The 24,579-nt window shown below is 30.5% G+C and overlaps 3 protein-coding genes across 12 annotated transcripts; 1 reads left to right on the forward strand and 2 right to left on the reverse strand.

Moving 5' to 3' along the window:
• Window positions 1-465: 465 nt before the first annotated feature.
• LOC122636159 (putative uncharacterized protein DDB_G0282133) lies at window positions 466-13,077 on the reverse strand. 6 transcript variants are annotated; one of them, XM_043827119.1, is made up of 12 exons: window positions 12,945-13,077; window positions 6,200-6,324; window positions 5,964-6,103; window positions 5,739-5,868; window positions 5,482-5,619; window positions 5,227-5,403; window positions 3,865-5,145; window positions 3,603-3,742; window positions 3,024-3,352; window positions 2,636-2,899; window positions 2,467-2,561; window positions 466-2,399 (listed from the first exon to the last, which is right to left on the reverse strand). In XM_043827119.1, the coding sequence occupies exons 2-12, from the start codon at window positions 6,311-6,313 to the stop codon at window positions 1,314-1,316; spliced, it is 3,894 nt and encodes a 1,297-aa protein (XP_043683054.1). In that variant the 5' UTR covers window positions 6,314-6,324; window positions 12,945-13,077; the 3' UTR covers window positions 466-1,313. The 6 variants fall into 6 exon arrangements, with proteins under 6 accessions (XP_043683054.1, XP_043683053.1, XP_043683052.1 ...); XM_043827118.1 differs by having other exon boundaries at window positions 3,024-3,355; XM_043827117.1 differs by having other exon boundaries at window positions 3,024-3,376.
• LOC122636164 (pickpocket protein 28-like) lies at window positions 9,327-12,938 on the forward strand. Its single transcript, XM_043827134.1, is given in 12 exon segments — window positions 9,327-9,737; window positions 10,053-10,171; window positions 10,264-10,414; window positions 10,416-10,663; window positions 10,737-10,857; window positions 11,007-11,155; window positions 11,235-11,436; window positions 11,539-11,809; window positions 11,883-11,994; window positions 12,049-12,174; window positions 12,262-12,353; window positions 12,469-12,938. Coding segments are annotated over 12 exon segments (2,160 nt in total). The 5' UTR covers window positions 9,327-9,356; the 3' UTR covers window positions 12,657-12,938.
• LOC122636162 (zinc finger protein OZF-like) lies at window positions 12,940-23,391 on the reverse strand. Of its 5 annotated transcripts, none has more exons than XM_043827128.1 (9): window positions 22,448-23,389; window positions 22,156-22,243; window positions 21,831-21,941; window positions 20,914-21,541; window positions 20,685-20,777; window positions 20,228-20,314; window positions 19,116-19,274; window positions 18,671-18,974; window positions 12,940-18,580 (listed from the first exon to the last, which is right to left on the reverse strand). In XM_043827128.1, exons 2-9 carry the CDS (start codon window positions 22,222-22,224, stop codon window positions 18,274-18,276), a joined length of 1,758 nt encoding a protein of 585 aa, XP_043683063.1. In that variant the 5' UTR covers window positions 22,225-22,243; window positions 22,448-23,389; the 3' UTR covers window positions 12,940-18,273. The 5 variants fall into 5 exon arrangements, with proteins under 5 accessions (XP_043683063.1, XP_043683064.1, XP_043683065.1 ...); XM_043827132.1 differs by having other exon boundaries at window positions 18,461-18,596; window positions 22,448-23,391; XM_043827129.1 differs by lacking the exon at window positions 20,228-20,314 and having other exon boundaries at window positions 13,463-18,580.
• Between the last annotated feature and the right edge of the window lie 1,188 nt (window positions 23,392-24,579).

Here is a 24,579-nt window from a genome sequence, read left to right on the forward strand (position 1 = left end):
AATTACTAGCCACTGCGATCTTGATTTTACTGTATGAAAATAAATGACTCAATGACACTTTTGTAAATACATATAATTAAATCTTCTTGCATTTATTATTCCACTTATAAATTTAATATGCTATATATATACATATTGAAATTATAATACGCAACGAAACAGAAACTCCGGGATTTTTTCAAGAGTCTATTTCTACACCGTCCGGTACGTAGCCTTTTTAGTTTAGTTAATTATACGTAAATAAAATTTTTTGAATTCTTGAATGAAAAGTGAGATACGTTTGTTAGTGTTTAAAAATTTGTAAAAAAATATATATTGGTAATGTTAAGTGTTAATATAATTGTTAACTTTCCCTTGTTTTAGATGAGACTTCATCCACCGGGAAGCAATACACCATATAACGGAACACGTCTTTCGAAATTTCTTACTGTCGATAAAAATGAATACGTAAAAAAGAATCGAGTATAATTTTATTCTATTATTTATTTGTTGAGAATTACATATGAAGAAAGAATATATTATTATAACATATTAAAAAAGAAAAAGATTAATATATCAGCAATAATATACCAGCATTGCTTAATTATATACATGGTATAAAACTATATACAAGTATTATGTCTGTGTTATATCATTCAATTTGTGCGCATATGCATGCTAAAATTATTGAGATCTTTTAATAAATATTCATACTCCAAACTGCATACAATTACTTTTTTCGATAATAAAAGGAAGATGTTTGTTATGTTAATTATTGTTTACAAACATATTTAAAATACAAGAATTCTATAAAATAGAATTTCTTGCGTGTTAAGCAAAATATCTTGTATACGTAATATCGTGTATTTATATTTATATAGATATAGTAAAAAATGTACTGAAAGTTTGAATTAAATTACTAAAAGATTAAAACTTTATATGACTTGTGTCATATTTTGCAATGTTTAAATTAATTAAAAAATAATTTATAACTTTATTTTTTAAATTAATTATGAAAATTGTACAAAGAGATGTTTCATAAATACGTATTTTTGCAAGACATTATTGATATTCTTTTAATATACGTCTAATAACCCGTAAAGAATAAATAGTAGATTTAAACAATAAATCTACAAAATACATTTATTGATCTTACCGATATAGAAATATATGGATAATATTTCATCAACAGCAAAAAAGAAAAAAAAAAAAAAGAAAAGATCCCCGTAATATTTACTTCTACTAATAAACCAATATTATCTTAAATGCATGATAAAATGTGTTTGAAGAAAATAAACTTTAGTATTTAATATAGATAAAGATTAATTAGTATTTTATAGAACAAGTTTTCCACCATTTGAAGCTCTAATTTGTGCTACTTGTTCAGGCGTCAAAATAAGTTTACTTCCATTAGGTAATGCTAAAGCATAATAATTTCCCGTTTCGTTAACAACGACGACCAACTGTGTTGGAGTATTTTGTATAGGGGCTGGTTTTATTGGTGTTATTGAGATACAACCTTGATGTATACGTTGCATAATTTCTTGAGGAATGATATTCTTTAATGTAGTATTCGCTATTTCTGCAATATTAGATTCCTGATCTTGTGAACTTTTGTCCTTCTGATTATTTGTTGTTTTTTCATTGATAATTTCAATTTCATCATCGCTATCACTTAGAATAATTAATGACGTAGTCTTCTTATTAGGATCGTTTATATTTCGATTTAAACTTTTTGCTTTTTGCGATGTTGAATTTAGTGTGCATCGTTTTGTAGTATTATGTTTACTAGTACTAGAATTAGATTGTGAAATAGATGCTTTCTTCTGTGGTATTTCATTCACGTTATCGTCCGACTGAACTATCTTAATTAAATTTGAATTTTCAGATTGACCTTTTGGTGATAGATCATTTGGCAAATTTGATTGCGATTTCGTTGCGTTTATAAAATATGGTGAGTATCTTGAATGATTTATAATTTCTTGAGATGTTACTATACATGGTACCTGTTGTATTATTGATTGCTGTAATGGAACAAAACTAGATTGTTGATCATAAACCACATATTCTGGTTGCACTTCTTGCATATAGTAATTTGGTTGAAAAGAAGGCACGATACTTGGAATTAATGAATTCGTTTGTACGAAAGTATTTGGTTGCGTTAAACCAATCACAGTTGGATTCGACTGTACTAAATAACTTATTCCATTCATATTGTAATCATTTTTATATTGATTCGATACGATATCAAGAATTGGGGTCTCGTCTTTTATATCTAATTCTGAATGCACGCTATCTACATACTCGATTTTATTTGCTTCTATAGAGGATATCGTTCGTACTGAATCTTGTTGTATTTGTGGATATTTAATTTTGTTCAAAGTAGACGACGCTGGTAATATTCTCGAATTATTGGGTATCTGAAAATTGAGCTTCTTTTATTGGCATTCTTATACTTTATTATGATTACTCTTATTATCGACTTACCTTATGACTTGATGTACTTTCTTTACGCGTGTCTTGAACATTTGTTTTCTTATTTAGATTTTTAGCTTGTAAGGATTTTAGTCTTTTATTATTGGCTGAAAGAAAATAAAATGAAACACTTCAATATAGAAACACATATACGTTTTGATCAATTTTGCGAGACACTCACACGAACGTTTATTTTTCCTTCTGCGAGAGCCTGGTAATATCCAATCTTGGTCTGAGTCCTCTTTCTCTGACCAATGGTTGTCGTGTCTGTTTTTCGAAGAAGAGTAAGTAATGGATGCACAGGTCTGTGCGCTGGGAGGCGCGTAGACGGCCTTAATGTCGGTCCATTCACCCAACTCGCTCTCATCGATCTCCTCATATGGGTACAATTGTTCTGTGTAAGAGGAAATTCCTCGCGCTCGTAGAACTCTTCGAGTTTGTTGTTCTTTATAATAAAATCAATTAATAACCACGATAATAAGTAAAGAAGATTTGTAATAAATTATCTCCATACGTTTCGATATATATATATATATATATATATATATATATATATATATATTATTTACCTTCTTCTTTTCTATTACACTCTTTATCTTCCTTGTGTTTTTGTTGATTTTTCCCTTCACTATTTTCCCCATTTTCTTGTTGCTCTCTATGGTCTGATTTTTCATCATGTTGTTCTTTGCTTTTTGATTTTCCACTTGTGCATTGTTCTTCGTCGTTGTTATATTCTGATGAATGGGCACAACTTTGGGTACTAATTGGGGATAAGGTAGATTTCGATAACGTCTGTAACGTTGCATCATTGGCAGTTGGCAATTTATAGTCCTGTGATCCAAGAATCCACCAATTAGAGCTGACACCACTTTCACTGGATGAATCCTGATCCTCCATACTGCTACAACACACAGCAGCTTGTCTGCCATACACACTTCACAAAGATTTGAATAATAATATTTGAAGAGGATGTTTGTGGTCATACAAACAATGCATAATAAACTCATTGTAGCAATTATCAGAGGTTTCAGGTTTACATTAAAATCTGGTATGACTCTATACTTCATATATTTATGAGATGAACATTGGTAAAAAATGAATGTATTTATGAAATGACAATAAAATATTTTTTTGATTTCATGACATACCCAATCTTAAAATTAGTCCATTCCTTTAGTAGCTTTGCTTTAGCCTTTTTTGTTGTATCTTTCAGGACCGTTTCAACGTTTTCAACTGACTTCAATAGTTCTATCAATTTACTCACTAATTTTACTTCACATGATTCTGGCTGCAAATTAAAAAAAAAAAAAAAAGAAAAAAAGAAAATCCATTAATAATATGAAATCAATCATTATATAAATCTTTAATGGATGTACATATGTACAAAATCATATATTTTTGTAAACTTACTGTATTTAACGAAAAACTTGAAATAAGATTTCTCAAAGTTTCAACGCTATCAGCTACGAGTCGAAAATTTGATACACCAAGTTCTCTGAGCATTCTTTTAAAAGAGGCTGCTTCACTCTTTCTCTCAGGATTATTTTCATTAGGATTAACTTCTTCTGTGTTAATATCTGCATTTATCATTTGGTTAATATCGTTACAAAATGATTTATGTTCCATTTGTAGATTTTCTTTTGACCTAAGACTTCTTCTAATGCCATTCTGTGTTTCATCTTCAAGAACAAATTCGCTAATGATATTATCTTTTTTTTTTGTATCTTTCATTTCTCCATTGTTTGATGATGATCTCTTTCTTTGTCTAATATTGCATTTATTAATAGTATCAGGTACATCATTTGAAATATTCTTCATCTTATTAGTTATAGAAGTATCACTTCCATTTAATTTTTCATCATCCGACTTTGATGTTGATGAATCTAAATCATTAATATCTTCGAAATTCGTTGAAAATGTTTTATCCTTTAATATTGTATTTCCAATTACAATAATTTCATTTAATTTTTCATCATCCGTTTTGGAATTATTAGATAAATTATCCAAGCAATGTTTACTTGAATCACATTCGTTTGAAATTGATTCAAAATTATTTTCATTTGTTTCTATTGAAATAGAATTTTCAATATCATCTTTTGCATCCGTCATATCTTCTACCGTTACGTGAGAGTTAATATATTTTATATCTATTTCTGTCTTTAATCTATTTAATAACTGATTAACTAATTCTATGCCGTTTTTTTCATTGGGCGATCTCGAAAATCCTTTAAATGTACTTTCTTTAACATTTTTATCAATTAACTGACTTTCATTTGATACATTATTATCATAACTACTCGAGTTTGTATTGCTGTATTTTGTATTATTTGACATTGTACTTATTTCAGATGTCTTTATTGAATTTCTCGTTCTCTTTCTGTCAAAATCGTTTAAATTTATGTTATTATTATTATTGTTATTATTACTATTACTGTTTGTGCTTGTACAATTTAAGTCTGTGTCTTCACTAGTTTGTGAATTCATGGCACTATCGATACAATTACAAATATAAAATTGCTTATCTATTTTCTTTTCTGGAGGTTTTGCAGATTTATCCTTTCTTATCTTTGAACATAATCCATTCTGCCATCTAGCCTTTCTTTTTCTACTTTTTTTTACTTTTCCCTGTACTGGAGGATTATTTACTTTTGTTTTCGTTTCGGATTCTGCAACTGTCTTTGGTATTATAGGCTGAAATAATTTTAGATTCATAGACTTAAAAAGTGTCAGGTGAAAAATCATGTTAATGTGTTAAATTTAACATCAACAAACCTTCGAAGTGGAAAGAATATTATTATTCATACAATGTCTATATATTCTCAATTCGCTACTGATGAACTGTGGAAAATAAATATATTTAGCTCCATGACGATCGGTTCCTAAATTTATTTCAACTTGATCTTCCCATGCATGATTAGCAATTTTTTCTTGAATTGTTTTTCTTGTATGCTACAAAAAAGATGTTAGATTATTAATGTTAAATAGTTTTTCCTCCAGAAATAAATTATTATTATTTTTTTTATTTACCATAAGAGTATCACAGATAGTCTTTAAAAGCCATACTCGTTGTTTAAAACTCAAGTCTTCAAAGTCTCTATCAGCAAATATTGATGCTTCAGGAAAAATATCCCAGAATTCTGGTTCAATACCAATAGTTTCTAGAACCTACAAGTCTTTGATCACATATCTAATGATTATCATAAGAAACTTGAAATTTTACCTCTTCATCAAACAGATATTTATTTAAGAAAATTGTACATTTAATTAAATTAATAAAAACTAACTTTTATCACATCTTTGTGCTTTCCATAATAAAGTTTGAACCAATTGTTTATTTTATGCATTAAAATATTCGTCCAGAATTCATAGGGCATTGGTGGTATTTTATGCAGTTTTGCTTTGGTTATAGGACAGCTAAAATGATAAATTAATTAGATCAATGTTTTAATAATTACATTATTAGAATTATAATAACGATAAATATAAAATATTATTATATTAATAAATACCTTAATAAACATGTCATGATATTTGCTAACTGCTTTGAAGCTCTTGGTATAACGAGCATTCTTTCCATTTCATAAATAGTTATCTGGGGTATATTTAGAATGTCTTTGGTGAAGTGAAGAAATTGATAAATTTGTGGTATCTAAATAAAAAAAAAGTTATTTAATTAATAAAGAAAAATGCATTAAAAAAAAAAGTTATGTTGCAGGTTTGTTAATAAAATCAAAGATTTACGTACTTCCCACATGGATTTCATTTCTTCTTTTATTTTTCTTGGAAAATAACCATCTTCTTCCCAATTAATTACGGCCTGGTTCTCGCCCTCTTTATGCTTTTTATTCCTCTTCGACATTTTTTTCTTGGCTGAAATATTATTATTACAATTAAATATCATTATGTCATTAAAAAATTTGAAATAAACTCGTAATAATTGAACTATACGAAAGTAAATAAGTCATTAAGGTAGTAGATAGAATCACATGTATATTTAAAAAGTACTTTTCTACCAGTCTTATCATTAAGGCATTATTGGTATAAAATAAACGATAATGATTCTTTATTATTCATAAGAAAGAAAGAGACGATATTAATTGTATTTGGAATAAGACTGACTTCGCAATAGAACGAGTTATTTCATCTAATAAATATAACTCTCACGATTATTTTTTACTTTTGTTATCATTTTCTAGATAATATTATAAAATAATATATATGCATACATATATATCTATAAAATATAGTGGAATAAATTATAAAATATAAAAAATTATGACGCAAAGTTCCGTTAGATTTTAATTAAGCGTAAGTTCAAGTTCAATCAAGACTCAGGTCAAGAGTAATTCTTCGTTTTAAGTTTTACGATATTTTTTGTTTGACAAATTAAAGTTTTTAATTAAAATAAAAAGTTTAAAAATTAATTTCTATGTTCTAATTTAATAAAATTATGATTACATTTTTAACAGTATTAAAAAAAATGTTAAAAAAAAAAGGAAAAAAAAAAGAAGAAGAAAAAACAAAAAAGGAAAAGAAAGTGACAAATGCGTTGTGCTTAATATTTTCACTGTTACATAAGACAGCACTTTTCATAGTTATCTTGTTGAACGTCAACAGTTTTGTTAAAAACATGACTAGCCAAGCAGCACATCATGCTTGCGTGAGGTGCGGTTAAACATCGATAAGAAAAACATGAATGTTTGTCGTGTAATTATGCTGAAGAGATCCATTAAACGTTGTCACGAAATGTTGTTCCTTTACTGGACGAACTTGTGCAATGTCATTTTCACTTGTTAAGAAAAATTATATACATAGTTAATAATACATATATACCTAGTGGAAACTTACCACTTGGAGAGAGAGAGAGAGAGTTATATTTACATTCATTGTCGATTTTTATAAAAATAAATTATAAAAATATACTTTCTAAATTTTATAACTCACTCCTTCCTTCTCTTTCCTAAAGAAAAATTAACTACGTTGACTTTTCTTTCTTTCTTTTTTTCTAATAATATTTTCTAATTGGGGATCAATATTTGAACGGCATCAGAAATGAACACATTGACAAAATGTACATCGTAAATCATAAATACGTGATATAAAAACTAATGTATGTATTTCATAACTCACTAAAGATCTTTCTCTTCGAATAATTTTTATGCTATTTGCGTGGAAACTTATGAGACAGAAAAAAGGCAAAAAAAGAAAAAAAAAAAAGAAAAAGAAAAACAAATATAAAAAAAAAAAAATAAATAAATAATTCGTGCGCTTACAGAAAAACGTAAAGAATAAATAATTAATAAGGTATCATGACGATATTAGCCCTTGAATTTTATAGATTCATCGATAGACAATACGGTGATCATAAAAATGAAAAACATTTTACTATCGGTTATTAATCATGTGCTATTAATTCCCGATATGAATCATTGCAGTTATTCTTTTCGTTATATTTAAACGATACAATAATAACGTTTACTGACTCGGCTCTTTCCTTTTAAATATACTTATTAATATAAATATAATTTGTACGTTGTAAGCTGTAAAAGTTATTTAAAAAGAAAAAAAAAATGGATATTAATATTAGATATAAACTAAAAAGTATTTACAAAGTTGCTAATATTAAGGACTTAACATATTTCCGATGATGTTTGATATATAAAGTTATATATCAACATTATAAATGCATAGTCGAAGACCGTTTATTACCTACTTTTTAAGTTAAAAAAAAAAAAAAAAAAAAAAATCGGTACATAGCAATTTGAAGAACTATTTAAATCGAATTAACAAAAAATAAAAAAAAAAGTAAAAAGAAAATAAAAAATAAATGTTTTCCTTAATAACATAGAACGTCCATATCAATTGCAATATGTCAGAAGATATTATTTCAATTTATTAACTAATTCGAATTGTATGAAAAGAAGAGAAATAAAAGAATCATGTTCTCTCTCTCTCTCTCTTTCTTTATAAAAACGCTTTTTTAAAAAGACACGCAACAATTAAAGAGTGACTTAAACGTACACATAAAGTGTCCTTCGATTAGGATGGTTAATCGGTATAATGCATAATCGTAATCTCGTCACGTTACACGTTTATCTTAGATCAGCATTGCGACTGATCATCGTCGCTCGAGGGACATAAATGAACGCCCATGAAAAAAAAGGAAAAAAAAAAAAAGAATAAAAGAAAGAAAAGAAAAAAATAATAATAATTTCCATTTATCGTAGTGTATCGTAAAAAAAAAAGAAAAAAAAAAAAAAGAAAGAAAGGCGTCAGTCCGTTCCCTTTTCTAATCGTCAACAAGGAAGGGTAAATCGAGCCAAGGGTAAGTACGTAATCATCTTTCTACGAAACTTGATAAGGTGTCCTCGTCATTGTAACATCGTTTAGTCAGTCGGCAACCTTCATCGGGGTTGGTTTTTCTAGGACGACGCTTTGGTACACTCGTCCTTTTTCAAAACCCTTTCTACGTAAAGAATCGTTGGGTTTACATAGTTTATCGCGTCATCGGACATATTTGATTATCGTCACGTAAAAAAGAAAGAGAGAGAAAGAGAGAGAAAGGAAAGGAGAGATGGATATATATATATTCCTCTATAAAGACTTCTCACGAGCAATCCTTTAAAAACGATATTCGAATCTGGAAGGAAGTAACAATTCTTTGTTACAATTACGATTACAATTTCGATATCGATTTCGATTTCGATTTCAAAGATCTTAGTGTCGTTTTTTCCATTAAATTCTTTGCTTCTCCTATTTCTTCATCTTCATTTTCTTCTTTTTCTTCTTCTTCATTTTCCTTTTCTCTTTTTTCTTCTCTTAACTTATTTCGTTTCCTTTTTTTTTTCTTTTTTCTTCGCTGAAATCTAGATATACGTAAGTAAAAAAAGTATGTCTCTCCGATGGAGAAATTAATGTCCTCGGAGGGTAGAAAGAATCAAGACTCGCTGTGGAAACGAACTCGAGATTTTATGTCAATACGAAGGGTAGAGAGATCGAGGTATCTCGATAATTTGAAAATCCTCGATGAATCTTCAATGGCTAAGAAATATGAAGATTCTTCCGATTCGTTGAAAATCGGTAGTCAAATCAAGAAACGAGATAATAATTCACATAATACATTACCAATTGGAAATTATACAACTACCGATAAGACAACCTTGAATTATCTAAGGGATCATAGTCCTTATCTTCCATACAATATTAACACGGTTCATCTACAAAATCCATATAAAACTCCTCAACGTCTCGAAGGATACGCTTTGCGTGACACCAATTTTAAGGTATTTTATGCATTATGCAATCAATAATACTGATTTGCTTTTTCCTTTTTTTAATTTTCTTTCATAAATATTTAATCTTCAGATCATTCCATTTAATAAAAGTTTTGATAAAAATTGTTGAAATCGATGTTAAATGTTTAAAAAAAATTAACGGAGTAGTAGTGATCGCTTGAAAATGATTTCATACTTATTCATGTTTCGTCCTACATATTATACAAACACCATAGCTAATCAATTCATCATCAAATACTACAGAGTAGAAATATTTCCTGAGAAATAATTATTATTCAAAGATAAATTTCTTTTTTTTTTTAGGGAATGTATCGATCGAGGGAATCGACATTACGATCAAGATACAATCGGAATGGTTTAACCACAAGAGATACGATTACTTCAAAGAATTACGAGCAAAACGAAGAAAAACGTGACAAAAGGTAATGAACATTCTTTCATTTTTTAAACGTTTAATCGATCCTCTTAATGCTGATTAATAATTGTCTCATTTGATTTATTCTATATCTTTGAGCCTGAAAAATGTACAAACCTGTTTAAAGACTACAGAGATCAATACCATTGTGAAACAATATTGCTTGAACAGTACTCTTCATGGTTTACGTTATGTCGGAGATTCAAAATTATCGATCGTAGAAAGGTAAAAGATAAAATAAAACCTAATGAATAATATCTCAGAAGATGCCGATTAATAAAACTTTTTCTTATAGAATCTTTTGGATAATTTCTTTCACCACCGCGGTATTAACCGCCACATATTATATCTGGTTTTTATATCAAAAGTGGGTCTCGTCTCCCATTATAATTTCTTTAAGTCCTGAACCTGTTTCTGTCAACGAATTTCCATTTCCCGCAGTTACCATTTGCAATATGAACAATGTAAAAAGAAGCGAAGCGATCCGTATAGTGAATGGGTAAATTACGAATATATTTATCGAATGCACCGATTCAATTTAAAAACGTTCTTATCGTATCTTATGTTTTTAGAGAAAATATGCGTGAGAAATTATTGTTGGAGGATCTTTGTAATAGCGAAAATACCTCCATTGCTTTTGATTTAAAAGAAAAAGCAGTGGAATGGAATGCCATGCGTCATTTTATGATAAATGTGCGTAAATTTTGTGTTTTCTTTTTTTCATATTGTATCATGCGTTTTACTTTTTTCTTTTTTTCAATTTGCAGTAACAATGCCAATCTTCTGATCTTTTTTCTTTTTTCTTTTTCTATCAACAATTGTAATACTACCTTTTTATTCAGGTATCGCAATCATGTAACGACATGTTGTATTACTGTCAATGGCGTGGCAATCAGACAGAATGTGACAAGATTTTTAATCCTACGATGACCGATGAGGGTATTTGTTGTAACTTTAATTCGGTAAATCGTAAACATTTGTTTCACGATCCGTAAGTTGCACGTCGTCATCGTACTCTGATAATTTTCAATGAAGATAGATTGTTTACGATTTCGTACTTTATTTTTTAGACGAGATTGGCCTGACCTAAACATTACTTTTGCCTTCACTGGTATTGATTGGAATCCTGAAATTGGATATGATAAACAAGTTCCATCAGATGCCATACCATGGAGGCCTTATGGTGCTGGCCTTTCTTATGGCTTAACTTTAGTTCTTGATGTCGATGTTAATGAATATTATTGTTCTTCGACAGCTAGTGCAGGCTTTAAAGTAATTATACTCTTTAAAAACCTCTTAAAAACCTATAATAAGTTAAAAGAATTAAAATTCTTATCCTAAAAACTGTTTCTAAAATTCTAAAAATATTTATAGATGCTACTACACAGTCCTGTTGAAACACCAAAAATTGCAGATTTTGGGTTTGCTGTAGCTCCTGGTAAAGAGGTCAGAGTTATTGTATCACCTCGAATATCAACAGCAAGCAAATCTATAATATCCATACCTCAAAAGAAGAGAAAGTGTTTTTTCACATCTGAGAGAAAGTTACGTTATTACAGGACTTACACACAAAGAAACTGTATCCTGGAATGTGAGGCAAATTTCACACAAAAGATGTGTCATTGTGTCCAATATTATATGCCAAGTAAGACTGACTCATAATTAGAAATTAATCATTATAAATTCTTGACTTTTAATTTTTATATTTTTTTCTTTAGAATCATCAAACACTACAATTTGTGGAAAGAAAGATGACCTGTGTGCTACTACAGCACGAAGAGCAATGGAAATTAAACTCTATGATGATAATCAATTGAATATTACTGAAATGTAAGTATATATTTATAAAAAGTTCCTTATATAATCATAGGTTGTTTTACATAGACCAAGCTGTAATTGTTGGCCAGGATGTTTTGAACTAAGTTATAATTTAGAGATATCAGATAGCAAATTGTTACATAATTTTGGCATTCAAGAACAGTATGTTAAAAAAAATCAGAAATATTTTACGTAAGTATTTTTTGTCATGATTTAATTTAATGTATCATATATGTTAAATGACATAAAAGATTTATCATTTGTATTCTACTAATATAGTGAAAATATGGCAGTGGTACATATTTTTTTTGTGGACTCTCAATTTACTAAATCTATGAAGAATGAACTTTTTGGATTTACAGAATTTCTTTGTAAGTAATTAAAATATTTATCTAAGTATCAAAGTAGTTATTTGAAAATTAACTATATTATAAAAAGTATAGATATATTTCAGATAAAACCTTAAATGTTGTATTTTTACATTAGCAAGTACCGGAGGTCTACTTGGTCTTTTTATGGGATTTAGTTTCCTATCTGTTATGGAAATTTTATATTTCATAACATTACGATTATGGTGTCGTCTAACTGAACATAAAAATGTTCCATCACGTACTATAGTCCAAGTACATCCTTTGGATCATAATCAAGGTATAATCTATCCATTTGCACAATGAGCTTTATATGTGTTAATAAATATTATGAATTGTTATAATTATATGTGCGTGTGTATATATATGTGTGTGTGTGTCATATAGCCAAAATTTATATACATATATATATATAGCCAAAATTTGAAGACTTCATAAACAAAAATTATAAGATATTCTTCGTTATTTCTTTTACTTTCCGCCTTTTACATTAGCATAATTATTATTCTATCGTATTTGTATAAATTTCTTCAAAAGAAGATAAACTTGTTTCCTTTATAATTGATAGAAACTACAACATTTTTCTTAACTTACCTTTTTTACGATTCTTTCAAATAAAGAATTCAACCACGATCCGGTGACATCTTCTAAAATGTCTCAAGGTGACTGCTTTGCGATATAATTCTTGATAAAACTGTTTTAATTAAAGAAAGTTTACGTTCAGCGTGCTCTGATGTGTCTTTGTTGAGCAAAATGATCTTCTCGACGCCATGTTAATTCTTGTGTCGTTCCTATCGAAAGCACGCAACTTTATTGTCATGCTATGAATGCATCCTTAAGCGGGAAATTTGAAAGTTGTCGAAAAATCGGTAAAAAACATATGACAAGATATCAATATACATTCAATCGAATTACTATATGTAGAGTAATTTTTTCATAAGTAACATTTTTTTTATCGATTTAATAATTGTAAATTTCGAATAGTTTCGAATTTTACAAAATCATCAAATCGTCACATTTTAGCACATGACGTCACACGTCATTCATTATTTTTCATTAGTACACAAATGGCGCGCGGTTTAAAATGTGCGATAAATGAAATTTACGCAAGATTTCAAAAATGAAAATGTCCTGTGGACATCATTTATTATAATATCTAGAATGTCTGATATAATCGTGCGCTAGTTGTTTTTAATCGATACGATTCCTTATCTAGACGATATTCAATATGTTACATGTACATTCAAAATTATAATCCTAGTTATATTGACAGCAGACTAATCTAACATGACATTTTTTATTATTTTTTTTTTTTCTTCATTTCATACAAAATGTGTGTATACACGTATAATTTCATCAGTAGTAAAAACTCATACAACGAGTTTCGCTACCAATTATATATCGCATTTATTATCATAGATATTATATCTTGTGATCGTGGCTGACAATATTTCTTTCATTTAACCGAATTATAATAATACATAGATTTCTTGTAATAATATTCTCAATGTATGACTTGTTCGTGACGTCCACAAAAAAAAAGGAAAAAGAAAGAACACGCAAAATGTAATTCAATGAATCGAAGAACATCCACAAACTTTCTCTGAAAAACGTTTTCTTCTATATGATCGTAAAAATATTTGTACCCAATATTCTGAAACTATTCCTTGGCGTGTAATCATGTATTTACTAAAAAAAAAAAAAAAAATTATCTGCTATTCACTTTAATGACATTCTTTAAAGCATCTATCTCGTTAGAGTTATATGATAGAAGACTTAAAAATATATAATGAACAGATAATTTAATAGGAACGTCTTTTATTATCAAAGGTTCGCACTTTATGCATTATTGCCCATAATAACGCGTCTTATGTAAAAGTTGATCTCGTCGCGAAAAAATCGCTGATTGAATTAAAAAAATTAATGAAATTGCGTACATTACATAATATACAACTCCTTTTTGTTCTACAATAATATTATTATTATTATTATTATTATTATTTTATTATTATTATTATTATTAATATTATTATTATTATTATTATTATTATTATTATTATTATTACTATTATTAATGTTATCATTATGATTTGAAACACCGTATTTTTAATGATCATACGTATGTTCCCTTCACGATCAAATTTGTACATAGTTAGCTTTTTCGAGACTGGACAAAATGTAATAATACATGATATAATGCACACAATACACAATCTGCTTTATGTATATTCGCCTCAATATGTGTAAGAAATATGATTGTTATGAAAAAAAATCTGCACAAATATTAGTCTTATCTCTTGGGAGAATAATTCTCAAAAGGTCGGATAGTTTAAGGATATTAATCATGATATCGATTACTTTTCGTTTTAATATAATAAATTATTTTATCAATTATCTATTAAACAACTGACAGCTTACATCATGATCCTAAAACTCCGACCCTTGAACTTTTATTATTAAAAATATTATTCAAAAATAGTGGGTTTTTAGATCTCAATAAAAGAATCAATAAATATTGTCAAAAAAAAGTGAAATGATATTAATGAAGGCCTTGCGTTGACATATAAATAAAGAATAGGCATTATTGTGATCGTGTCAGTTAAAGTGTGCGAGAATGTTGAACAGAACTTCCAAAGATGATAAGTCAGAAAAATTGATGAATCTTAGGAAGACGCTTCCAGAGATTTTGATTAAAGTGGAAGCTCCAGTTCTTTGCATACAAACGTTATCTAAGAGCACAACATTACTGCAAGGAGCCACGCAGCACAATAAATTATTGTTAATGAATGTATTAAAACATTTTTTAATCATATTACTTTATCTTTAATAAGTAACATTTACTTGTAATAATGTTATTGTGTTACATGATCGAATTTTATCGTAAAACAAAGTTTCTAATTCTATTAATAGATGACGAAGTCTCTATCCCCCATTATGATAGATATTTATTACAAAAAGAAATACAGAAATTACAAGAACACAATCAAATAATAATCGTAGTAAAATTTGTTGTATTTATAATTATCAATGATTATAACATATCAATGATTTTCTCTTAGACTTCGTTTTTCATATTTGTCTCACTTATTTAATAAAAGATTTGCTATAAGCACGTGTTTTTTAAGTTGCTCCGTGCCTCCTTGAATAGTCCTCACAGCAGAACACTTATAATTACTTATTTATCTAGTACTTCGTACTTACATTCGAATATATTTGACTTTTTTTATAAACCACTATTTTTACAATCCTTGCCGATCTTCGTTTATGGAAAAATGGCTAAGATAGACACAATTATGATATTTTTGTTTCTGTGTAAAAGATGCCGATATTTGCAATATAAAAATGTTACTTAGGACCGGCTTTGTAACAATTTCACTCATACAGTATTATCTTAACTGACTACAAAGTCTGTAATATGGAATATAGAGCGGTTCATTAGGTCGTTCATGATTTTGATATGCAAGAGTTCAATGAAAGAAATTATTATTTTTTAGAAGCACACTTTGCAAAACTGATATATATTGAAATGACTTTTTTTTTCTTTAGGTCCTTTGTAATAGATTGCCTCATGATCCAGGAATAGCATGTACTTTGCAGAAAATTATTAGTGCCATCATATTCGATTGAAGAATATTGGCAAATTTTTTTATATGTACAATCTTATTTTCTTTTTCAAGTATTCTTAAGTAAAAATAAAAATAAAATAAAGCATCTTTTTTTTCGACACCCTGATCTACCAGTCTACTTTTTCTGTAGACTGATGACTAACATAATTAGAATTAATTCTAAGTAGTATAACATAATATTTTAATATTTTAAGACCTTTGTGTTTTTTTTTTTTTTTTTTTCTATTGAAAACAATAGTAACATATCGTCCAGCAATTTAATTGCACTACAATTCAGACAAAATTACAAGAAAATAAACTATTCCAATGATTTGAAAGATGAAGAATAAAATAAAAAAATATTGAGAAAAAATACTAATCTAATCCAAAATACTGTAGCAGGTATTATGACCACATAAAAGTAAATTAAAAGTAATTGTATATCTTTATTTTACAAGTTATATTGGTAAAACAAAGAAATCCCCAATCCTAGATTCTGCAAAATTCGTAGCATTAACAATTCTGCAGAACTAGGCACACGGTGACCAGAAATGTGATGGTGTTTCTCATAATACACTATGGATAAAGTAGCAATTATATTTATATCATATTTAATGTGTACATAATAATTAAAGTATCACTTCATACTTTTTCTCAAGTTATAATATACAAAGTAAATAAGCTTCTTCTAAAAAAAAAGTATCTACTGGAGAATATTCTCACGTAATATTTTTCTTTGAATTTTAAAATAAAAATTGAGAAATTTATGAAGTTGAATAAAAGGGAAAAAAATGCATTATATATTAAATAATAATTAGAAATTATTAAACACATTGTGATAAAAATTTAATGGGTAACACCATCACAGTAATTTAACTTAACAGTGGATTAGTCATCCCAGTTTAAAAATTGTGCTTTCTGACTATTACCAACCCCATCTATGACCGATCAGTCAAAACAATGGGTCCACAGCATATAACCATATTAATTAATTCTTGATATTTAAGAGTGGCGGCAGTACGCCATCACATGTAACAAGTGGGGATATAAAAATTAATGTATATATGTATAGATTATTTAGTCAGCTATCTTCCATTACAAACTAGCATCTATTTAGTAACTGATATTTATATAGTTCTCGGTCTTAAAATTATAAAACAGATTAGTCTGCCCGTCGATATTCACTATTATTATTGCAGCTCCAATAAGATATAAACCTTGTTCACGTAGTAATATCCTTGCTGACATTATCGCGGTCGTTGTCATCGCGGTAGCGTATGTTCTGATCCCGAATGACTGGACGGAAGAGGGCTCGCGCTTATTATATCGCGATATCGTTCCGTTCCACGACGTCCGCAAATGCAAAGATGCCGTCAAATGTATGTGTGGCTATTCGATTTTTAACGTCTATTCCCCAGCTTTCAACTGTGGTATAAAATGATGACAATTTTAATGACATTGACTTTTTTTATTCGCGAAATGTAACGCCTTAAAGGGTTTTCAAGGTTTGGTCAATGCTAAGAAAATCATTCTTTTTTTGTTTTTTTTTTCCTTTTTTCTTTTTTTTTTTTTTTAGACGCCGCAATGTATATATTTTTGACTCACTGAAAAACAATTAATTCTATGTGATTCGGTGATCATTAGCACGCATAGTGACAGTCTTAAACTGATGTATAGTCACTAATTTCAATGTCAGTTCTAATTGAAACTTCTTAAAGCTAATGCAGACTGGTATTTAACGAGTCATGAAGTTATAACAACACTTTCACCATTTTTCATTCCCATAAAAAGGCATTTATACATTAGGAGAACAAATGAAACTTTACAAATTCATTCGCAAATAAATTCCAAGACTATGCCAGTATATTGTGAAATAGGTTATTATCGAATCTGATGTCGTAATTTCTATTCTGAGTAACAAAATATAAAGTAGATTTGTTTTTTTTCATACCTCTGGTATTAATTCATGAGAAATTTCATTAATGATAGCGGCTGAGAGTTTATAATATTTTACGAGCCGGACTCTTCCAAGTTACAATTTTACGAAACTACTCACTCGCGTTGAGATCGCAGAGTCACTGAAAACTTTTGCTCTTGAACTACACCTACGTGACAGTCAACGAGCGTCGATTTATAGGACCTGAGTCGTCACAAACGTATTAATCCTCACACCAAACACTAAACGTTTTCCATGTAGTCTTCATCTTTATATCATATCCTGACACGCATATTCCATATATTCCATTATGTAGTAATTGTTTAATAAGGTCAAAAAATAACCCTTTTTACCAACTCCTGAAAGGTATTCTCTAGCTGAATCATTTGGGTTCTGGGAAGGCCACTTGACATTTGTAGACTTCTTCAAGCATGACTGCTTGACCTTGACCCTGACTGACAGTTACAGGAGTTGTGGCATTCACTACAACAACTTGTTGTCCTTGTTGCCCTTGTTGGGGTTGCTGCTGCTGCTGCTGTTGCTGCTGTTGACTACTTGCATTTGTTTGTTGTGCATTACTTGGATTATTCGTGTTCTGATTTCGAGCCGTTTGCCCATACTTTTCATGAATTGCACGATGTCGTTTTAATGCGAAACGGTCGGAAAATCCTATCTCGCATATATCACATCTAATAAAAGCAAAAACTTGTAAAATAAATCTACATAGAGCATGTTACATAAAAAAAGTTTATAAATCGTATATTAAGAAACACGCTCACCTATGTGGTTTCTCACCAGTATGAACTTTCGCATGATTTTTTAGGTGTGTTGCTTGATTGAAGGCAGAACCACAGATGTTACATCTGTAAGGCTTTTCACCAGTATGAATTCTCCTATGATTCCAGAGCGTTGAATGTCTAGCAAACGTTTTTTCGCAGACTTCGCATTGATACGGACGTTCGCCAGAATGAATTCTTTCATGATTTTTCAGATGAGGACTCTGTGAGAATTGCATTCCACAGACACTGCATTTAAATGGTTTTTCTCCGGTGTGAACTCGTCCATGATTTTTCAAATAAGCAGCTGAAAACAAAAAGATTATTGATCATATATTACATGTTGAAATAGATGAACGCGCATCCAGATTTAGAGCCCAACCAAATTTATATGAGAAATACCTATTACAAAACATTTTATACAGCCGTCGCATGCACATATCCTTACCTTTTGCAAAAGCTAAACCACAGACTTCGCACTTGAATGGTTTATCACCCGAGTGCAACCGCTTATGAGACCAAAGTGAAGAATACCGGGAGAATGTACCATCACATACATTACAATGAAATGGCTTCTCCGCTTGGTTCTGACTGTTTTGTTTGCCACCTGAAATTGGAAATACGACCAAAATTTTAGTTTTCCTCAAAGGGCCAGTTCTACAAAAAGATGTGCTCAAGGTTGACCTGTGATGCGTTTTGACCAACACGATACACAGGATTATGCACGGTAAATGTTCTTTTCTTCGTGATACATTCAAAAGAGGATTTTTATAATATCTGATTATGATAATAAAGAACTTGTAAAGCAATGATGCTTGCTTGAATTAAATTTATGCATGTTATTTAAAAACTTATACATGCAAATTGCAAAAGGTTAGTTTTTTCTTTTTTATTTTTTATCAAAATTAAATATTGAATTGAATGTATAGAGTATCCATTTAACAAGAAATATTGAAATGACCTCTTTTATCATTTGTATCTTGAAATTAAGAATGTACTAAGCAAAAAGAAACTTGAATTAACTTTTATATTTGGACAACGCTGAAAATTTTGAGTCAAATTTATAAAACTGTCCCTTAGGGGAGATTTCATTCCGTGCAATTGTCCTTAAATTTAGATGTCGACAGTTCTACTGAAGAAATAAAGTAGAATTGACATACCAATAAAAAAGGTATAAAAATCTGTGAAAACATCAGTGACCATAAATCTTTTTCTACCTACTACAAATGCATGCAAACATATAAATTTGAAGCATCAAAGAATTATATAGTATGCAATACTTGAAAATAAAAATACTTTGGACTGTGTCTATGTAAATATCAAAAATTGTTACTAGATATTTTTAATAATAGAGATAAATGAAATATTTAAAAATTTTTACTATTTTTCAATTGCAACTTAGTTGATATCATGAATAAATAATAAATTCAGTATGTTTCACTTAATATAAAGATTTTGAACTGTCACCATCCAAAGCAGATATATAAGAGGTTACTTAGATAAATTAATTACAACACAGTAACCCCATATTTTTATTGATTGCCATCTTTTCCGACTTACTTCCTATGATGATGCGGCCTGTTGCCTTGCAGCCGCCACACTTTGCGAGGGAACTGATTCCAGAATCTAGTTTTTCGTCGTGTTTACCTACCATACACCACCCGATGTACGATCATGATAGCAATGAGATGATAGAAATATGGTGGAAAAGTGACAATATTTGGAGAAAGAAATGTTTCTGATGTTCTACTAATTTAAGGGAATTGAAAAAATTATAATTTTTTTTTTATACCGTTTTCCAAAATTGGACAATGTAAAAACAATGTAAAAACAAATATAAAGTTTAAATCTATTTTTTTTCCTTTTTTTTTTCTTTTTTGTTTTCTCTTTCTTTTTTCTTTTTTCTTCTTTCTTTTCTCTGATTGCTTTCATTCTTTTCTTTTTTCTTTTTTTCTTTTTAACAGGAACATTTCTTTTTCCAAATTATTTATAGCATGAATTTATGATGAACACTCACCGATGAATATTATTCCTGTGCCATTACATTTATGACATTTGGTAACACTAGTAACTCCCCTTCGTTTTACTGGATGATGACCAGGTTTAATTGCTACACAAAGAAAAAGGACATTTATTACACAAAGATGGGATCACAATAGAACAACAAACACTCCTAATGTGTATTCGTATCATCTTTTGTACATATCATCGACACTTCATTCAAATATATTTATTCAAAAACGTACTCTTTTTGATTTTTGTGGGATGATGTTCGCACGGATCTTCACTACCACAATCTTCACATATTTGCACTTTTGGTTTTTGGTGCATATTTGTTTTATGACTTTTCAATTCTCCAGGCAGTGCAAAACAAGCTCCACAGACATCACAAGTATACGGTCTTTCAGGTGTAGTAGCTACAGTCACTGTCGTTGGTGTTTGAACAACTACTTGTTGTGGCTGTTGTTGCAAATTGCTGGGTGTAGTGTTGTGAATCCGTTTATGATGATTCAACAAGCTCATGTGACCAAACACCAGACCACATATATCACATTTAAAGGTTGCGTTTGTAGCAGCCGCAATACTCATCTGATTTAATAATGTGTTATATCCAACTGGCTGCACATCAAAACGATAACAACCTTTATCATCTGTTGTTATGGCACCAATTGTGCTCACTGCATTTGTCTGAACTTTTTGGAGCATGTTGACATTATAATAAAAAGGAAATTCTGCTGTTGCAGATTGTTGTTGTGATTTATCTTCCTTTTTATCCGCAGTCACATACATCTGTTGGGATTGCTGTTGCTGCGACTGTTGGCCCTGCGCAGCTTGCTGCTGTTGAATTTGTTGTGGGTCAAACATTGCTGCTTGCTATTAAAAATAAAAAATTTTATTATTCCCTTAGATCAAAAAGACGTATTGTTTATACTCCAACATAAGATAAATATATATTCATTTCTAAAAAAGAAACACATACAAACATACACACACACACACACATATATATAATTTTATGAAGTACTTTTATTACAATTCTTTTCTATGCTTTTTCAAATTGATTATATAATATCAAATCCATTACATCATAAATGTGGATATTTTATTGTTTTCTATTTATTTTAGAAATTTATATTTATACATGAGAAGTAAAGATACAAACCTGTCTTTGATCTCCGTAACTTGAATTACTTTGCTCCGTTTGAGTGAAACTGTTGGTTTGTTCAGTTTGTGTGAACATGGAACACTTCAGTGGCTGTTCAATAGGTCGGTTCTGTGGAATATAAATTTTTGTTTAATTACTCTGACATATATGCTGTTTTCATTAAAAATAATCTTGATGATCTTGTCCTTCTTTAGAACTATTACGCTGTATAATAGTACATATTAAAACTTCAGTATACACAATTATAAATTTCTTATTAATATTTCCATTTCCGATGCGTTTAGTTCCCTCTTTATCTCAATGGCTTACGTGCTGCGTATACCTGCTGTATTTGATCAGGACGGGTTGCATTCAACCAGATCACGTTGTTGCCATTTGATTCAAGGGCCATTGATGTGTTGCCTTCGACCCTGCACAATCGATAGGCAGTTATTAAAGTAAAGGCACCTAAGTTGGTCCGCAGCAATACAAGTCGCTTTAAAATGACCCCCTGATCAAAGCCACGCCAAGTTAGGATAGTTGACTTCAACGTAGACTGCACAGCAGGAAGGAGCAGTAAAACCAAGAGGGAACCAAAGCATCATGCACGTTAGAAAAATTAACTAAGTACTCACGTGCTATGGTCTTATAGAGACGGCGCACGGGTTAAACGTCCGGCTGCCGGGCGGGCGACGATCTTCTAGTTGCCATGACGGCGGCGGTGTCGGTGGTCGTGGCGGTGGTAGTAGCGGTGACGGCGGCAGCGGCAGCGGCGGCGGCGGTGGCGGCGGTGTTGGCGGCGGCGGCAGCGGTAACGGCGGCAGCGGTAACGGCGGCGGCGGTGGCGGCGGCGGCGACGCGGCGCGTGGTTCCGTGCGACCGTTTAGCCTGTACGCGCCGACGATGACGCTTTCCCGAGTTTCGAATAACTATACCGCTTATGCATTCACAAAACCGATGATTTTTGTATTCTTCGAAGAGCCGTGGACGCGCGCGAGAATGAGAGCAAGCGAGAGAGGGAGAGAGAAAGAGAGAGAGAGAGAGAGAAAGAGTATGAGTGAGAGAGAGAGGGGGAAGAGAGAGAGTGAGAGAGATCGATGACGGTCGTACACAGGCACAAGATATTTTCTTTCAGCACATTCAAAACGTGTATTTCCTTGTGGCGCTTGTTAAACAATATCCTCCTAATAACTTAAGCCTCTTCTTCGTTCTGCCGGGGTTCTTGGGCAAGCTTAATTTCGCGCGTCGAAATCACACGCTTGTCACTGAACAACGTTGGCCCGCGCAGATCATGTCGTCCAAGCAGCGCGGTGGCGGCTGCGGCGAGTCCTGTACGAAGCGCGGGCGTCTCGGTGTCATAAAAATTGGCGGTACCGCGCGCTCAAGTTTATCCGAAGAAAGCCCGTCTTAGCTTCGAAGCGGACAACCCGCGTACCGCAGCTTATCCCACGCTCAGGATACGTCGATGCGCGAGAAAGCAGGCTGTGCACCGTCAACAAACTTCGCGGTAGCCATTACACGCGACGAGGATAACAATGGGCGACACGAAAGCGCGCTATGGCCCCGATGCCTTTTTCTGAACAGCTTCGAGGCGCCTTCCGTAGCACCGACCAATCAGAGCCAAGGTCGGTATCTCGAGAAAACGGGAGAGGCACGCGCGACTCGACGCGCCAATTGTATTCATTGGCCGAACGTACAACCAGAAACGATTGTAATTGGCTCAACGACGAAGGTACGCTTTCTCTTCGTTGAATAAAACGATTTTATCTCGTCGTTCATTTTTCAGATAAGTTTCGTGGAAGTTGTAACGATTTATCCGTTATGAAGATTTTCGAACTCTACGATATATTATATTTTGTTATTATCGATTGTATTTTTCATGATATTTATGTTACATCGAGCAAAGAAGTATCGTCGACGTTATTTATTGAATTAGAATAACAATATCATTAATAATAATGAAATAATAGATAATTGAGAATTTTATAACAATTGGTTACGTTTCTATAGAAAAGCAATATTTTCTTGAGAACATGCCTTACAAATCACGTAGAGTTAGATTCGAAGATCGCCGCTAGACGGAGCAGTTATAGCTGGAGTTTTTCGTTAATCTGTGAAATACAAGTATTTCCATTCAAACGTTTTATATTCAAAATAGGATTATACCTGATGTACGTATACATTTTAATTTGCATTTATATGGTTACTTTATTCAACTATATATTATATTTATCTTTATACGATGAATGTGTTTAATTATATTTATTTACAATGATACAAAAAATGTAATAATATTTAGAATACTTGAGTCCCATATTTTTCTTATTAATATCAAAAATAATTTAGAAATGTTTAGAATAGATTTGCATATTAATATTACAAGAAGTTAAAGTATTAAAAGTACATTCTTTTATCATATTATATAAGTATTTATAACACATATATATTTATATAATTACTCATTTCCAAGAAACTTATTTTCAAGAAATTATGTTATTTATAAGATTTCTAGAGAATCGTATAAGTTAGTTTACGTAATATTAGCATAGCTCTTCAAAAACCTTTTACTATAATGATCGAATAAAAACTGAATATTTTAGCTTTATTACTTATTTCCGATTATACTAGCATACGATTATTGATAACATAAAAGATATATGTATCGAGTTCGATAGTTATTTATAGCAGAACTGTGTGTAACTATTTTCAAAATTATTTAATAAGATATCAAAACACGTTCATGAGTTATAATTAAAACAATGGAATT

This window comes from Vespula pensylvanica, chromosome 20 (genome assembly GCF_014466175.1).
Source record: "Vespula pensylvanica isolate Volc-1 chromosome 20, ASM1446617v1, whole genome shotgun sequence".
Taxonomy (NCBI): Eukaryota; Metazoa; Arthropoda; class Insecta; order Hymenoptera; family Vespidae; genus Vespula; species Vespula pensylvanica.

What these genes read in the sequence shown, in the direction of transcription:
- LOC122636159 (XM_043827115.1), bottom strand. Translation starts at nt 6,313, where the DNA reads ATGTCGAAGAGGAATAAAAAGCATAAAGAGGGCGAGAACCAGGCCGTA. An exon ending in AGCACAAAGATGTGATAAAA is followed by an intron (nt 5,620 to 5,738) that starts GTTAGTTTTTAT and finishes AAAGACTTGTAG; the next exon opens with GTTCTAGAAACTATTGGTAT. An exon ending in GTGTAATAGAAAAGAAGAAG is followed by an intron (nt 2,900 to 3,023) that starts GTAAATAATATA and finishes TTTATTATAAAG; the next exon opens with AACAACAAACTCGAAGAGTT.
- LOC122636162 (XM_043827128.1), bottom strand. Translation starts at nt 22,224, where the DNA reads ATGGCCCTTGAATCAAATGGCAACAACGTGATCTGGTTGAATGCAACC. An exon ending in TGGTTTAGCTTTTGCAAAAG is followed by an intron (nt 18,975 to 19,115) that starts GTAAGGATATGT and finishes TTTTGTTTTCAG; the next exon opens with CTGCTTATTTGAAAAATCAT. An exon ending in ACTGGTGAGAAACCACATAG is followed by an intron (nt 18,581 to 18,670) that starts GTGAGCGTGTTT and finishes TGCTTTTATTAG; the next exon opens with ATGTGATATATGCGAGATAG.